The sequence below is a fragment of the Mus musculus genome, chromosome 15, assembly GCF_000001635.26.
Source record: "Mus musculus strain C57BL/6J chromosome 15, GRCm38.p6 C57BL/6J".
Lineage (NCBI taxonomy): Eukaryota > Metazoa > Chordata > Mammalia > Rodentia > Muridae > Mus > Mus musculus.
The window spans coordinates 51,968,115-51,985,752 of record NC_000081.6 but is presented as its reverse complement, the minus strand read 5'-3'; the positions used below and the strand labels follow the sequence as shown (position 1 = coordinate 51,985,752).

The following is a 17,638-nucleotide window of genomic DNA, read 5'->3' as shown; positions in this document are numbered from 1 at the left end:
TTCCAGTACCAGGCTTGATTTCCCTGGAGCACAGCTTAAGCTCAACTAGAGAGCTGTTGTGTCATCAAGATTTGCATGCCACTCCTGTACCCTTAGGGTTACTGTGCCATGCTGGTCATCATTGTAGTTCAGAGACATAGTAGCTAGGTATAACTGATGGTTGCTTCCCTTTGGGTCTTGTGACCCGGCCTCCAAAGTGTATGATGTCTTTAGCAATACCATTTAGAACTCACTGTTTACCCAGGACAGCCAAGAGCAGTCGAAATGTTTTGGGGAGTCTCTTGGACAACCCTGACAACTTCAGAAGACTAATAGGGACTTTTCATGCCTGTGTTGAGTTTTGGTTAGGCAATCTTTGGCTCTTGGATAAAGCATTGTCATCCAGAGGGGAGATTTTTATGTAAAGTATTGTGTTTTTACACCAACTTATACATTACATGTAATTTTAGGTAGATAATATGATTCCTTATGACTTTCAGATGTCCTTCTGTATTGTGTCCCTGCCTCCTCCCTAATTAACCCCATTTCCCTCTTCAGATCACTTATACCCCGCTGTTTCTATTGCCCCCTCTTCCTTTGTTACTGTACTGATTTCAGCAGTAGGCTGGGTAATACACTTATCTAGGAAACACATGAGAGAAAACATTCAATGTTTGTCTTTCTGAGTTAGCTCACTCAATATGATCTTTACTAGTTCAGTGCATTTACCTGCAATTTCATTTTTGGTTTTTTGCTTTTTTTTTTAGCCACAAATAATATTTTTGGCATACATGAAATTTCCTCCCTATGATACATTTAAAGCAAAGTTTCTTTTCATCAATAGAAAGAATGGCATGTTGTTAGTTAAAATATAAGCAAATTTTCATTTTAAAAATTACTAATCCCTTTCATTTGAAAATAGGAAATTATACTTACTCTGTTTTTAAAGCTAATATACAACATTTACATATTCTCCAACATTTGATATTGCTTCTTTTTTTTTTTACTTAAACCATTGTGATAACAGTACATTTTCTTAGTGGCTTACTGATACCTATGTTCTTATTTCTCATGGGGGTGTCTTTGCTGTGAATTTTTTGTTTGTTTGTTTTCTTACTGGATTTTCCTCTCTTTTTTTTAAACTTACCTGTCTTGACAGTTCTTTACATATCCAAGATCTAGCTAGATTAGTCTAGCTAGATCCATATATTGGTATCTTTTGTCTAAAAAATGGTGTAGTTTACACTTAAGGCTTTGGTCTAATTTCTTAGAGAGATTTTTATTCAGATTTAATTTGTATCCTATGAAGTTAATTGGGGTTAATGTAAAATGGCCAGATGGAATGATTTCAAACTAAAACTTTGAGATCTCTACTCTCTTTAGGCTTTGTTGAATGTGGTTTGTCTTTGGTTTTTCTGCATCTCTGTAAAAAGCCAGTTTGGAGATACATGTGTGTCTGAGTTCTTTGCTTGGTTGCAATGGTCCCTGTGTGTATCTTTCTGCCATTACCATGGTGGGTGTACAGCTCTGTAAGGTTTAAAACTAAATGGGCTTGCTTTTTGTTTTACTCTTCATTTTTGAAGTCATCTTAGTTTTTCTGTCTGCTTTGCTGCTCCCTATTAATTTTAGAATAATCTTACCTATGGTTCTTAAAACACACTGTTTTGTTCATTGTGTTAAAATAGCCTTAAAACCATGTGTAAGCTTACTGTACTGCCTAGCAACCATACTTTAGAGCTTTGGCTGTAAAGAAAAGTGGGCTCCCAGTAAGTGTGCACACTGTATGTACATTAGCTTTATCAGCAGTAGCCCAGACTTAATAAGTAACTGAATGTTCTTCAATGGGTGAGTGGCTAAGTAGACACTGTACCTTCTTTCCTCTCATAATGTTCCTCAGTAATAAAGGGAATGTACTATTAATAAATAGCAAGGTGAGTGAATTTCAGCAACGTTGTACTAAATCAAAAAAAAGCCCATTCTGTATGACTTACTTTATTGTCGGGGTATTTATATGAAAATATCAAAATGAAATGTGTGCAGTTTTATTTGCCAAGGCTTTGGCATGGGGGCAGGGGTAGGCAAGTCAGTTGTCTGGCAAAACAGTTGGCTGCCTTGTTTATAGTGTTGAGTACACTTGTGCACCTTTGGCATGGTGGAATAGAGACGCACACTGAGCCAGTGTGTTGTCTTAGCTTACAGGATATCACTATTGAATCGGTTAAAAAGCCAAAACTATTCATATTCTGTTAAAGGTATGCTTTTTATTTCTTAAAAGTAGGCCTCTTATATTTCAGAAAAGGGCACAAATTCATTTGACAAAAAAGGTGGGGCTTAACATTTTCATGTGATGGGGGAATTAAGTAACATAAAACAAAAGTGTTAGTCTTAAAAGGTAATCAAAAATTAGATCCGAGCCGGGCGTGGTGGCGCACGCCTTTAATCCCAGCACTCGGGAGGCGAGGCAGGCGGATTTCTGAGTTTGAGGCCAGCCTGGTCTACAAAGTGAGCTCCAGGACAGCCAGGGCTATAGAAAAACCCTGTCTCGAAAAACCAAAAAAAAAAAAAGTTAGATCTGATGGGCTCCACCTGGCCAGTGGGACCATCCACTTACTGTGTGTCACTCAGCTGCACTGTCCTGCTGCCTGTACAGTGCCTTTCTTAGACTTGGTGGGTTTTCTTTTCTGATACTACGGATTAAGCCCAAGGCCTCATATGTGCCAGGCTTAAACATTTCTTTCCATGTAGATGCTAGTCAATGAGCAGAATTATGTCTGCCATCAGTAATTAGATTAGAAATAGGATTTAATACTTGCTTGGATGACAGTCTTTACAATAGGAATTCATAAAAGCAGTTTGACCCATGTCTTTTTTCCCTATCCGTCTTAATACTTGGCGGTGGACTTTGCCTTTATACTATAATAATAGGATTATTTTGTAAAATGCTTGCTGTACTTTCAGGCTCTTTATATTCTCATACTCAATGTAAGAAACTAGTGTTTTCACATTTTCTACATCTTAATAAATATTTCAGTCTTCAAATGAAACTAATAAAAAAATTTTCTCTCCTCAGGTTTCTTCTTATTTCATAGCAAATAAGAAAAATGTTCTACGCACATTTTGTCCTCAGTAAACGAGGGCCTCTGGCCAAAATCTGGCTGGCGGCCCATTGGGACAAGAAGCTAACCAAAGCCCATGTATTTGAGTGCAACTTAGAGAGCAGTGTGGAGAGCATCATCTCACCAAAGGTAGGTGCTGCTGGTGACGCTCAGCTACTCGCCGTGAGATGGGTGGGCTTGTAGAACAACGGTGGCTGTGTCCAAAGCAAGAGAAGCCGATGTGGAGAGTCTCGGATTTTCCCTCATTATTTTAATTTTTAACCATTTAAGATAACAATGATCATAATGTATAGACTGATTGAAAATTTCTCTTTAGAATCGCTAGCTTGACTCACATTGGTATTAATATGTATGTATGTATGTATGTGTATGTATATATATATATATATATATAGAGAGAGAGAGTTGATAGTTATTGTAGGAAGAGTGAGGGATCCAGAGGGTAATGAGCTGGGATGGAAGGTCATGTCCTTCCTAGAACAGTTCTAATTTGAAGTTTTTAACAACATGAAGACTTGACAGCCTAGAGAAATCCTTTCATAGTATTTGCTTTTCTGCTAGGATATTGAAACTGCATATGTTGTACACAGTATTAGTTTTATTGTCAACATAAGAGTAAGTTATATTGTCTTGTAATTGACTACATTCAGAAACTATGTTTATAGCTCATTTAATTGTTGCACACACCAGAGTCCGTTACCTGCAGAATTTACAGGATTTGAAGCAGACCTCAGCTGGGGTGAAGTCATTCATAAGATCAGTATAAGACTTTAAGTCTGGAACTATAAGTCATTGTTTGGGTTGAGTGTGGCTTTCCTATGCCTCCTCTGTTGGGATAGTTTACATTATTTCTAACTTTTTGAACTCCTAATTCTGTTCTGTGTAATCCAGCCATTGAAGCCACGGCAGCAAAATGATATAGTAGAGAAAAGGTGGTCTTTTCAGGCCAGGGAGATGGCTTAAGGAGTAAAAGTGCTTGATGTGTAAGCCTAATGACCTGAGCTCGGGTCCCTAGAACTCAGTAAAAGCAGACTGAGGTGACTCTGATCCTGTGGCGAGAAAGGCTTTGGAAAAAGGAAACTCCTCCTCCTGCCACCACCCCAGCCCCACTGCACAGAGGCTCCTCGGCTAGTTATAGTGCAGTTCACAGCACAGTGGTAAACTAGGAGAGACGGGCCCTTGTTTGCCTTTAAAAAAAGGACAGACAGACAGACAAATGCACGAGGAGAAGCCCAACAGTGGTTCAGTAGGTTAAGTTATTTGCTTAAGGTGGACCGAACCATGTGAGTTGAGTCTCTGGGACCTATGTAGTAGAAGTACCTACTCCTGCAAATTGTCCTCTGGCAAACAGACAAATGTGCCCACTAAATAAATGTAATTAGAAAAAATGGTGGTGGGCAAATTCTGAGCCCTGGTGTTGTTCTGTAATCCTATAGACATGTATGCACATAAACATTATACCTGCATATTTAACAGTTGAAGAGTAAATGTTTTTCTTAAAGGGTGGTCTTATTTAATAAATAGTGCTAGAACAAATGATATCAGCATGTATGAAGACAAATCTGGAGACATAACTTATTTCTTGTAAAAATAAGTTAACTCAGGGTCATAGGCCTAAAATGTGAAGTATAAAACTAGAATATAACCTATTAAGACTCAAAAAAAGCCTATGATGAAATATGCCAAAAATTTTAGGCAGATGTTAACTGTAAGCCCAAAGTCTTTTTCCTTGATACTTACCCAGAAGTAGTTGAAAACTTAATGTCTATATTTAAAAACAAAGAGATGTTCATAGCATCTTTACTCAGACTTGCCACAACATACAAAGCGTTTAGGAGCTCCTCAGTGGATGTGTTGATAAAAACTGGCCTATGCATAGACTGCTCTGCAAAGGCTTTCTACTGCAGAGTTCTGACTGCAGGACACGCTTGGAAAGGCACGGCTGGCTACAAAGGTAGTGAAAATCTGAGGGGTTGGGGCAAGAAGGAAGTATGAGTAGGCAGACCACAGGCTTGATTTAGAGCAGTAGAGCTGTCTGCCATAACTGTGATGGTGAGTTCATGACCCTGTCCATTTAGTCCATCTAAGTGTAGAGGTACTTGAAAACCAAAAGTGGGCTTTGGGTTACCATATATTGCTGTATAATTTATCACTTATAAATGTACCAGTATGCCGGGTGATACAGAGAGTAGGCCACTCCTGCTGGAACAGGGGAGTGTACAGGAAATACCTACTTTTCCTTACTCATGTGTGAGTGAAAGGTGCTCTGAAAATGTGCTGGCTATAGCAGACATTGTACTACAGCTCAGAATAGAGCTTTTTAAAATTCAGTCCTAAAAATACAGTGCCATGTACAATAAACATGCACGTATGGAACTATATGTATGTGCAGGGTTTACTGTCTGCACATAAAAACATACACACACAAAGCCTACAGTATGCTTTCTGTGCACTAGTTGGAAAGCAGAAGTTCGTGTACACACACACACACACACACACACACACGTGCATACTTGTTGACAGAAGATGAGACTGGAGAGATAGCATTCTTTTCTTTCTTTTTTTTTTTTTCCTTTTATTTTTGTTTTTGTTTGTTGTTGTTGTTGTTTCGTGACAGGGTTTTTCTGTGTAGCCCTGGCTGTCCTGGAACTCACTTTGTAGACCAGGCTGGCCTCGAACTCAGAAATCCACCTGCCTCTGCCTCCCAAGTGCTGGGATTAAAGGCATGTGCCACCACACCCAGCGCATTCTTTTTTTTAATATCCATAAATCTCAAAACTACTTTGGCTCTAAGGATACTTGTTATAATGTACATAGAGTACTTTGTACACTACAAAAAGTCTGAGAGATAAGAGTGTGTTAGCAGGCATATGTATCAAAAGATGGCCTAGGCGGCCATCACTGGAAAGAGAGGCCCATTGGACTTGCAAACTTTATATGCCCCAGTACAGGGGAATGCCAGGGCCAAAAAGGGGGAGTGGGTGGGTAGGGGAGTGGGGGTGGGTGGGTATGGGGGACTTTTGGTATAGCATTGGAAATGTAAATGAGCTAAATACCTAATAAAAAATGGGAAAAAAAAGAGTGTGTTAGCAGATATAGATAGTTTGACATTAAAGATAACTGGTGGACCCCACAAATTACTCACTTAACATTTTTCAATCATTGTGGGTCTTTATTAGGGTTTAGTGTAATATGGTGTGAAGCTATTGGCCCAGGGAGCTGGCCTGAAACTGCTGAGCATTTCATGCTGAGGAAATGGTTTATTTGTTGAGGTTGGGGTTGCTCTGCCTTACCTGGGAGCTTCTATGAACTTTCCCAACTCCTCCCATTTGAAGAACCATCCCAGGCCCCCTTTGTTTAGCATATAGCCGGTGGCCAACTTACTGTATTTACATCCTTCTGCTTAAAGCACGTCTTACCTAACTTTACCCACTCTAAACCAAACTAGTACAGGCGCTACATTTGGAGGTTGCTCATTGTAGACATGGAAGGGGTTCTGTCATTCTTTCTGTGTCCTGGATTTGATCAGATTTGTTATTATTTGAGAGGTCTAAAAATTTACAGTAGCAAGTTTGTTAGTCTTGCTTTAAATCACATAAGATGACCATAAATACAGAGGCTAGATTGCAGAGGAGTCCTAGACAGATGCGGTGCTAACATACAATGGACATAATTTTAAACATATCTTTTAATGAGTATGTTTTTACCATAGAATTTGGGAAGCTTGAGTTTATGGTATGATTTGAATGAAGAACTATCTGGGGGAACTTTTGAGTTCATGTTTTTTATTCTTTGAATTATTTGTAGCCAGGAAAGTTTTGAATATTTCTGTGTCTGTTTAGGTCATTATTGTGTCTTCTGATCTAGTATTAGGAAGTAATTAACAGTGCTTAACAAAAGGAAAAGTGTTAAAGGGACATTCCAAGACAGATCTAATTGGTCCCTAGCACAGAGATGAGCCAAAGCCTTAGCTCGTTGACTGTCCTTTGGTGCATCATCACCCACACAGCAGGAAAGGGAGAAGACAGAGACATTCTGTTATTTCAAAGCCCTTCTCAGAAATCCGCTGGCAAGCCCCACCTTTCTTTCTCAGTTGACTGAGGTATGTGTGTGCGCCTGCTCAATAAGACGTTTTAACCGACAGGTCTGAAATAATCTTTCTTTTTTTTAAGGCCAGGAGTGTTTGCTTCTAAAACAAAATCACAATCCTTGGTGTGCTGATGGCAACATCCATGGGAAGATCGGCTTTCTGCTTCATAGCTGCCTTTATGTCTAAGTGAATTTATGAATTACTGTCGTTTAGTCTGTGTTAGGGGAGTTAGGAAATGGTAAGGTGCAAATATTTATTAACCGACTTTAAATCACCCAGAAAATAAAGAAAAAGCACAAGATCCTTATAAATAGCACAGGATATGCACTTTCCAGTACACTGCCCTCGAATGTAATCCACTGACCGTGGATGTAATGCTCATCTCTTGCTCAGGTGAAGATGGCGCTGCGGACGTCAGGACACCTTCTCCTGGGAGTAGTCCGCATCTATCACAGGAAAGCCAAATACCTCCTCGCAGACTGTAATGAAGCATTTATTAAAATAAAGATGGCGTTTCGGCCAGGTAGTGTGCCTTTCTTTGTTTTTTAACCTGTGAGGCTTCCCATACCATGGTGGAAACTGCTAATTGTGTGTTCTAGATAGGTGTGGTTTTTTTCATAGCAGCTCCCATTGTAGGGAGCACTGTCCATTTTTAGACTCGGTGTTTACCTAGTCTCAGCAGCTTGCAGCAGCTGAGTCATCGGAGCAGACATGCTGCAAACTGTTGATGTGTGAATTATAAAAGGTGGCTCAAAATGCAACTGGGTGGGGGGCTGGCTTTTTCCCCCTGAACAGTCTTAACATAATTTTAAAATCACATGCACTTTTAATCCTGAGACATTTCATTTAATGGTCTTTGTCGTGTCAGTTTTACAGTTTTGCTTGAGGTAAGATTTGGTTCTAGAACCAACCAAAGTAAATAGTATCTGTAGTATTCATCTGGACTCACATTCTACAATTTGAAATGATGAAATGTTGCTGTTTTAAATGATCAGACTATGTGCTGCGGATAGTGGAGTTGTCAGGGTGCTTGGAGGCAAGCACGGAGGGCCTGAGGGCAGTCTCCAGTGACGATGGAAAAGGCTGGCAATGGTGGCCCCTGCCTCTGCTGTGTACTGTAGGGAGGAGATGGGCTCATCCCAGGGCCTCTCTGACCAGCTAGCTTTGTAGAATCAGTGAGATAGACGTGATGTGTCAGGGTGCTTTTATATAGCAGCTTCCGTTGATGCTATATTCTAATACTTCTATTTTAGTACATGATAGTAAACTACCTACTACTTTATTTTTGTGTGATAAAGTATATTTATTGCATATAGCACGCTAGACAGTAGTTTTTTTTGTTTTTCGGTTTTTCGAGACAGGGTTTCTCTGTGTAGCCCTGGCTGTCCTGGAACTCACTTTGTAGACCAGGCTGGCCTCGAACTCAGAAATCCGCCTGCCTCTGCCTCCCAAGTGCTGGGATTAAAGGCATGTGCCACCACGTAGACAGTAATTTTTTTGTCCTTTATAGTTGTCATGTTATTTTTAAATACTTTTATCTGGAAAATTTTGAACATAGCCAACATTTTGTGATCCTTTTCCTAAGATAACCACCTCCTACTTAGGGAGTTGCTTTGGTTCTGTAAACATGAAGGGCATGAGTCCCTCGCCCACATTATAAGAAAAAAACGACAAACACTGAGCTTCAGTGGCACCTGTAATCCCAGTGCAGGGGAAGAAGAAACAATGCCTTGGGCTTCTTTTTTTTTTTTTTTTAAGATTTATTTATTTATTTATTTATTTATTACATGTAAGTACACTGTAGCTGTCTTCAGACCCTCCAGAAGAGGGAGTCAGATCTCATTACGGATGGTTGTGAGCCACCATGTGGTTGCTGGGATTTGAACTTCGGACCTTCGGAAGAGCAGTCGGGTGCTCTTACCCACTGAGCCATCTCACCAGCCCTTGGGCTTCTTTTACAGCCTTGGCCTGATAATTGTTGAGTTCCAAATGCAATGAGACCTTGTGTCAAGAAAGGTATCGAGCAGTTGGAAAAAGTCCCCTGACCTGGACCTCTGCCTTCCACACTGCTCACAAGGAAAACACAATTGGAATAAGAAAATATATATTTATTGTACTTCTTTGTAACCATTGATACTACTCCAGATAGATTTCATGGTAAAAAGTAGAAGACTAACCCTGTTTGTTTGTTGGCATGCTGTTTTGAAAGCTTAGCTTCCAGCATACTGAGTGCCTGGACTACTTGTGTAGAACTCATGCTAACATGACAGCAGACAAGGGCTTCCATCTGGAGATACTTGGCATGTGCTACCTCTGACCCACATGTAATCTACTCAGCTAGGCCTTCAAGCTTCATCTCTCTTTTCCAGGTGTTGTCGATCTACCTGAGGAAAATCGGGAAGCAGCTTATAATGCCATTACTTTACCTGAGGAATTCCACGATTTTGATCAGCCACTGCCAGATTTAGAGTATGTCTGTCTTGTGTCTCTCCTCCCTTCTCAGTCCCTTCTTCTGCCCTAATCCCTCATCTTTTAGATTGTTTAGTGCATCTCTGACCTCCAGTTTTGTTTCCTTAAGAGTGTTTGATCCTAAGGTACCAGCCATCTGAAATGCATATACTTTGATTTAGGAGTATGTTCATTACAAGGTGTACGATTTAGGAAGTGTTTTTTTTTTTTCCCCTCTGAGAAAATCATGTGGGTATCAATTTAGGCAAGGCTCATGTATCTGAACACCTGTATAGATAAATTATTTATATGGTGCTGTCAGTAAGCTTGGGACTTGTTTCAAGATTGTTTTTCAGAGGTATGTATTACAGTTATGTACTGTTGTCTTAAACTACTGAAAGCTGCACCTTTTAAAAATACTTGTATATGCTGACTTAACATAATAGCATAAAGAATACAGAAGCACCACTGTTTACACACACATTTAAGGAAAAAGTTACATGGAGATGATTGTTTTGGCAGAGAACTATTGTCTGTTCCTCCTTCCTTCCCCAGTCATTAAAATGTAGCTGTTATGATGTGATGGCAGGTGTCAGTATACCTTACCAAGTCTTTGGGTGGCACAGTTGACAGCCAGCCTGTTTACCACCCTAGTTGTCAGTGTGAACTTAGGAGAGTTGCCTCTAAATATGAGGCAGACTAAAGGTTCATGAAATAGCCAACTTTATTCACAGTGTCCTGCAATTTATACTCTGAGGCTGAGTGTGTACTGTGAGCTTCTAATCCCACCACTGCGAATGCAGAGGCAGGCAGATCTCTCTGAGTTCGGGGACAGCTGGGGCTGTTACACAGAGAAAACCCTGTCTCCAAAAAAAAAGTCCAATCACAAGGACAGGCTCTATGTGCCACATGAATAATAACAACTGAAGTAAACTCCTGTCTGCTGCACCTAGAGGAGCGCAGAAACTCATCCAAAGACAATTCTCTGCTTTGAGGAAATTAAGGTCAGAGCCAGGCTCTTGGGTTACTTGGAGTTTTCTCACAAGAAATCTCACACTACTTCATTCTTGGACTGTGTTCCAACCAGCCCTCCACACTGAATTCTCTATGTAGTTCACAACAAAATTTCCTGTTTTTGAAAAGATCTGTGACTCCTAGCAGGTTGTTTGTTTGCTTGTTTCCCAATTTTTATATTGTGTTAGTTGTGGCTTGGTGCTAGGTGCCAGCTTCTCCACCCCTCAGAAAAAAATACTATCAATTACTTTAGCCTTTTGATGCATCTAATATCAGCTTCTCAAACTCCTCTTCCCATCTTACTCCAATCATGGGTGATGTTTTTAGAGGCGAAGAATTTTTGGGGGCGGGGTGTTTCAAGACAGGGTTTCTCTGTGTAGCCCTGGTTGTCCTGGAACTCACTTTGTAGACCAGTCTGGCCTCGAACTCAGAAATCCGCCTGCCTCTGCCTCCCAAGTGCTGGGATTAAAGGCGTGCGCCACCATTGCCTGGCAGACAAAGAATTTTTTAAACACCCATACTACTACCATTTGTTTGGTTTGGTATTTTTGTTTTGTTTTTTTCCATGTCTCACGTGTTAGCTCAGTTTTTCCTGAAACTCAGTACATAGATGAGATTGGCCTCAAACTCACCTGTCTCTGCCTTCTGAGTACTGGGACTAAAGGTATGCACCGCCACCATCCATCACAAGAAATGCCAGACTGCAGACTGCATTTGTTTGGTTACTCTATCCAATAAATACCACTGTTTAGATCCCTAGCTCTGCATCGCTTTCCGGCTACTGATTGTTGTCTCTGCATTTGCCAGTGGTTTTCTCATCACTACCATTATGTACTTCAGATTATATGAGAGAAGGTCATGGTTGGCAGATGAGCAACTTTTAGAAACACTAGGGAAAGTAGGGAAAGTTGAGTTCATACAGATCCTGTAAGTTTCACCTAGTTCATAAACCCTAATTTACCAAATTACCTTAGGTAGTGGATTTAATGTATGATAATTTCTTTCCTGTCATTAATAGCTTTAAATTTCTAAATACAAATGAAGCTTGGATTGTATTAATTTTTAGTATTAATATTTAATATAATATTAAACTTCTCAAAGGGGTATCTAGAAGAAATTGGGGCTTTTTGTGAAACTTGATGTGTTTCCATTTCTTTCCAAGTGATATTGACGTCGCCCAGCAGTTCAGCCTGAACCAAAGCAGAGTAGAAGAGATAACCATGAGAGAAGAAGTCGGAAACATCAGTATCCTACAGGAAAATGACTTTGGTAAAAACAGATTGCTAGTCCTCAGTTATGTTTTCATTATGTTGTTACATTGCCAGGAACTACAAAGGATCTCTAATATGTGCTGTTGTTATGTCAGACATCGTTTCTGACCAGAGTTGGGATTCTTGTTCCTCCTATTCACCGTTCAGTGAGAGAACCTGTTTGCAGTTGTGTGGAAAGTCCAAGCAGTATAGTAATGTTTACTTTTGAACTAGCCATTTTGGAGCAGTTGGTTGTATTACTATAAACATTATTCAAAACCTTAAGTGGTCAAATTGGCACTAAGTCACATTCATTTATGCATAGCAGCACTTTCTATCAAAGTGGAAGTCTGTGAATGTTAATTGTGCTTGCTTGTTTACCTTATGCAATCTGATTTTTGTTAGACATTCCCCAGAGGTACAAAGTTTACAGCAGATATTTTAATGTTTGCCACATAAGGCTTCAGGAAGCAAAACAGTATCATGATTGTAATAAAACATCAACTGTTGTAACAGTCGCATTTCTGACTTTTCACAGCTAATGACATAGTTAATATGTTTAGGTGACTTCGGAATGGATGACCGTGAAATAATGAGAGAAGGCAGTGCTTTCGAGGATGACGACATGTTAGTGAGCACCAGCGCTTCCAACCTTCTCCTCGAGCCAGAGCAGAGCACCAGCAACCTGAATGAAAAGATGAATCACTTAGAGTACGAAGACCAGTACAAAGATGACAATTTTGGAGAAGGAAATGATGGCGGTATATTAGGTGGGTGGCTGTGCTTCGTTTCGTAGATTCTGTTTCAGAAGAGTCACCAACTCTGAGTGCTGAGCAGTTGCCTAGACAGTATATGAATGGGAGTTTGTTGTCTCACTAAAGCTTTCTAGAAAACTAGCCAAAAACATTGAGCTTTGTGTACATGGCTTTTATCAAAATCTAAATTTCACTAGTTGTTCAAGCTGCCGTGTTTGTTTGGTACCTAATAAGTAGATTTGGGGGTGGAGGATCAAGACAGGGAATCACTTTGTAGACAGAGCTGGCCTCAAACTCACAGGGGTCCACTTGCCTCTATTTCCCGAGTGCTAGGATTAAAGGCATGTGTTAACACACTCTACTATAAGTAGATATGTTTTTGGAAGTATGAACTTTTTTTTGAAGATTTATTTATTATTATACATAAATACACTGTAGCTCACTTCAGACACACAGAAGAGGGTGTCAGATCTCATTACGAGTGGTTGTGAGCCACCATGTGGTTGCTGGGAATTGAACTCAGGACCTTTAGAAGAGCAGTCAATGCTCTTACCATTGAGCCATCTTGCCAGCCTGGAAGTTTGAACTTCTAAGTGGAAGAATTTTTTTCAGTTACTAAGTGTTTTTGCTTTTATAAACTACCTTGAGATGAACAAATTGAATATGGATTTAAATTTAATCTCCCCTTAAGCCTGTTTGTCCTTGGGTGAATTAGTTAATGTGATCATAGCACTTTATTTTCAGATTTTTAACTGTTACGTTTTCTATTTCAGATGACAAACTTATAAGTAATAATGATGGTGGCATCTTTGACGATCCCCCTGCCTTGTCTGAGGCAGGGGTCATGTTGCCAGAGCAACCTGCACATGATGACATGGATGAAGATGACAATGGCTCACGTGAGCATTTTATGTTTTGGGATTCTTGGGGTTTCGGGATTCTTGGCGATCACAAAGCAAATGGTGACACAGAACTACCGCCTGGTAACTAAGCACCCTTGACTGGCTTGCTTACAATGACTGCCAGTTCTTGTGTTTTCAGTGTTGGTTACTCTGTCCTGTTACCCTCGTTGGTACGTTGGGGTTGAACTCTGCAGGGGCTGCCTGGCAAATGCATCAGTACTTTTCTTCAACCCCTTGGGGTTTGTTCCACTTCCTGAATGGGATTTTTTTCTCCACTTGTAGAGTTTGAATGCTATCGCTAAGCCTGTTACAACCATGTTGCTTTTACAGTGGGTGGGCCGGATAGTCCCGACTCTGTGGATCCTGTCGAACCGATGCCAACTATGACTGATCAGACAACTCTCGTCCCAAACGAGGAAGAAGCTTTTGCGTTGGAGCCCATTGATATAACTGGTGAGCAGATAGACTTCACAGTGTGTAGAACATAAGGTCCTAGGTGCTTTCTTTCTCTGATGTCATTCATCTATAACAGTCGTCACTCTGTCCGTTGTAATTTGATGACTGGTGGAAGAGTTACACAGGAAGCTGCAAGGTGTAAAATTACAGGGCAGATTTTCTGTAACTGTGTTTCAGTCTTTGGGAGTCCTTACATACTAACAACAGTAATCTTGAGGTCAGCGAGATGGCTCAGTGGGTAGAGATGTTTCTCAGCAGGCCTGAAGGTCTGAGTTCCTTCAATCCCGGTGGTGAAAAAGGAGAAGCAATACCCCCAAGTTGTTCTCTGGCCTGCAGTGTGCTCCTACATATACACATACACATAAACACACACACAGCCTTTTTGTTTTTTTTAATGCATTTTTAGGAAGAATGCCATGGCGGGGGTTTTCTGTGGAGAGGATTCTAGTCAATAAGAATGATAGCTCACTTTGGGAGAAGGGAAGGCACTGTAGCTGGAGGGCAGTTATGGAGATAGACCCATCATTAGTTTGTTTTTAACCTTGTGAATGCTTTTTTGTGAAACCTGGGCTAATGTGTGACAGTGAGATTGAATCAATCCCAGAAGTCTTTCGTTCCAAAGTGGTATGAAAGAGAAGCAAAGAGCTGAGGGATGTCAGGATGCGTTTCCAGACCATGACTGATCCTGAGCTGCTTCCCCTTGATCAAGCAACTCTGCATAGCTGTCATGTATGTGTCATGCATGACATACTAGTGCGGTAAACGCCATAGTGCTGGGGCCGTTTGTTGGCAACTTGCTCTACTTTAGACACTGTGCTTTGTAGCGCCTAGAAATAGTTGGCCTATTACAAACAAAGTTTTTTCATTTTGTTAGTTTAGAATTTAAGTTTCTTTTTCATAGTCATAGTCATAGTTTAAAATGTTAGAACTAGCCAGGTATGCTGACACATGCCTTTAATTCCAGTACCTGGGAGGCAGAAGCAGGTAGACCTCTAACTTGGTGGCTAGACTGGTCTTCATATCAAGTACCCTGCCTGTCTCAAAAAAAAAAAAAAAAAAAAGTCAGAACTTGGCCAATCACTAACAGATGGTCAGGCCTGAAAACATGCATATATACAAGTACTGTTATATAGACTGAGCAGGATATATTTATGTGCACTTGCATTCACACACACGCAGTAAGAAAGAGAAAGAAGCTATGAATTTAAAGGAAAAGGAGAGCACGTGGGAAGGGCGAGGGGGAAGTGGTATAATTATATTCTCAAAAGGTAAAGATTGAATTAAAGATAAATATGCATTATTTTAAAAGAATGTCTGACAGGTGTGCTATGTGTATCATTTACAGAATAAAGCTATGTAGGTTTAAAGGTATTGATCCTTGAATTATTTTACCTATTTTATAGTAAAAATCAGCAAACTTCTATTGAATATCTGTTGTAAATAATGGTTGGAAAACATAAGTTTAGACATACTGTCTTCATGAGGGCTTTTGCCTAGCTCTGTGTCTAGAAAGTCAGAGGATAACACCAGCCCAAGAAGAGGAAGGTGTTCCAAGCTGGCTCTCAAGAAAGTGACCTTATTATATTCTTTTATTCTAGTCAAAGAGACAAAAGCCAAGAGGAAGAGGAAGCTGATTGTTGACAGTGTCAAAGAATTGGATAGTAAGACCATTAGAGCCCAGCTTAGCGATTATTCTGATATTGTTACGACTCTGGACCTGGCTCCGCCAACCAAGAAGCTTATGATGTGGAAAGAGACAGGAGGAGTGGAAAAGCTCTTCTTTTTACCAGCACAGCCCCTGTGGAATAACCGGCTACTGAAGGTAGTGCCCTGGGCAGAGATTGTCTGTCTTCTAGAAACACTGATTCCTACAACCTGTGCTCAAACTGATACGTGCTTCTTCTTTTCTACCTTAAATCACGGTATGCTTAGGGCAGCTTGGCTCACGTACTGATGGGATGTGTTTTTCCCAGGTGTAGAATGCCATCGTGGGAATTAGTACACAGCTCAATAGTCTCACTGGCTTCAGAGCCGGTGGGTGCTTCCACTCTGCAGTTAGCTCTGCTGCTCCTGCAGTAGAGACCTGGCTCAGTAGAAATGCCCCTCCACACCCCCAGACACATACTAGTTAGCAGTTTTCAGCTCATGTGAATTCCAAACTACTGTAAAGTAACTGTGTGGCACCTGCTGGTGGAAATGATGCTGTTAGATTTGTAAGCTAAAATGTGCAGAGAAACAGCTGTTTTTTCTCTACAGTACTCCAAAGCAACAAGGGTATGATGATGGCTGTTCTTTAATGGAAACGCTGTCAAACAGTTTTGAAGGATATCCATAGAAATGTTTATGCTTTAGAAGGATATATTTTAAGAGTGACCCAACCACTGGTCATATGCCTCTGTTTGTATAAATAATCCCTCCTGTGTGCATCCCTAAACTTACTGTGCTTGGCTCACAGGAGAAAAAAGAGAGACTTGAATGTAGAAGGACTAGCTTATGTACCTGTATTAAAATGTCATAATAAACCCTATTTATATGAATGTAGGCTAATAAAAATCTAAAATTAGCCTTTGTTTCAGTAGGTTCACTTTTTTCTAGGCAAAAATGTAAAATTTGAGGAAAACCACTTCTACACGTGTACCTGTGTAATATGAGGTGCTCTTCATCTGTGATATAATCACATATTTTACGTGCTTGTTAATAAGTAAGAATGTTGTGTGGTGCTGGGCGTGGTGGCGAACGCCTTTAATCCCAGCACTCGGGAGGCAGAGGGAGGCGGGTTACTGAGTTCCAGGGCTACACAGAGAAACCCTGTCTCGTAAAACAAAAAACAAACGAACAAAAAAGGGAATGTTGTGTGGTGTTGTGTAAGATTTCACATAGTAGTTAAACCTTGTGAAGACAAGCACGATGTAAACTATTGAGCACTGTGACAGGTTGAGTGTTCGATTTATCAATGAAAATAACTTCAGAGAGAAATTAGAAACCTTGAAGCTTAATAGATATCATTTTCCACTTTCTGAAATGGCTGCAGTTATAATTTGAACAGTTATTTTTCAAAACAAATGTGAGAATGTGAAGTAAAACTGCTAAGATGCTCATATGCTGCTTAGTGCTTAGGAACTGAACTGCAGCGTTCCTCGTGCGAGCAGACAGCGCGCGGATGGCGATGAGCCTTCCCTTCTGGGGCTTTACAGTTGATGCTGGGCTTCTGTCTCCATAGCTCTTCACACGCTGCCTTACCCCACTTGTACCAGAAGACCTTAGGAAGAGAAGGAAAGGGGGAGAGGCAGATAATCTGGATGAGTTCCTCAAAGAGTTTGAGAATCCAGAGGTTCCCAGAGAGGAGCAGCAGCCACAGCAGCAGCAGCCACAGCCGCAGCGAGATGTCATCGGTTAGTTCTGGGAGCGTTCCTAGCTGAAGTTTGAAATGTCTTAAACTTGACCTTTGTGCTGTCAGAGCAACGGTGCTCCAGGATGAGGGGGCGGCGGGCTGTTTGGTTTGGAGGCATGGAAGTGCATGGATCTCCTCACCTTGCAGGATTGGAAACCCAGCTTCAGAAAGCAGTAGGACTTTGCTGACTGAAGGGGCAGTTAGAAGAATATCTGCTTGGGACTGGGGAGCGAGCCA

General features: G+C 40.7%; 1 protein-coding gene across 3 annotated transcripts in view; it reads left to right on the top strand.

Moving 5' to 3' along the window:
• Nucleotides 1-17,638, top strand: part of Rad21 (RAD21 cohesin complex component) — a 30,935-nt gene that overhangs the window by 7,786 nt on the left and 5,511 nt on the right. For all 3 annotated transcript variants that reach the window (XM_006520644.1, NM_009009.4, XM_006520645.2), the window contains exons 2-10: nt 3,050-3,224; nt 7,579-7,708; nt 9,555-9,654; nt 11,810-11,916; nt 12,461-12,667; nt 13,426-13,551; nt 13,885-14,007; nt 15,609-15,832; nt 17,231-17,402. In XM_006520644.1, coding sequence (XP_006520707.1) covers nt 3,081-3,224; nt 7,579-7,708; nt 9,555-9,654; nt 11,810-11,916; nt 12,461-12,667; nt 13,426-13,551; nt 13,885-14,007; nt 15,609-15,832; nt 17,231-17,402 — 1,333 coding nt within the window. In that variant the 5' untranslated portion in view covers nt 3,050-3,080. The remainder of the gene's footprint in view (nt 1-3,049; nt 3,225-7,578; nt 7,709-9,554; nt 9,655-11,809; nt 11,917-12,460; nt 12,668-13,425; nt 13,552-13,884; nt 14,008-15,608; nt 15,833-17,230; nt 17,403-17,638) is intronic.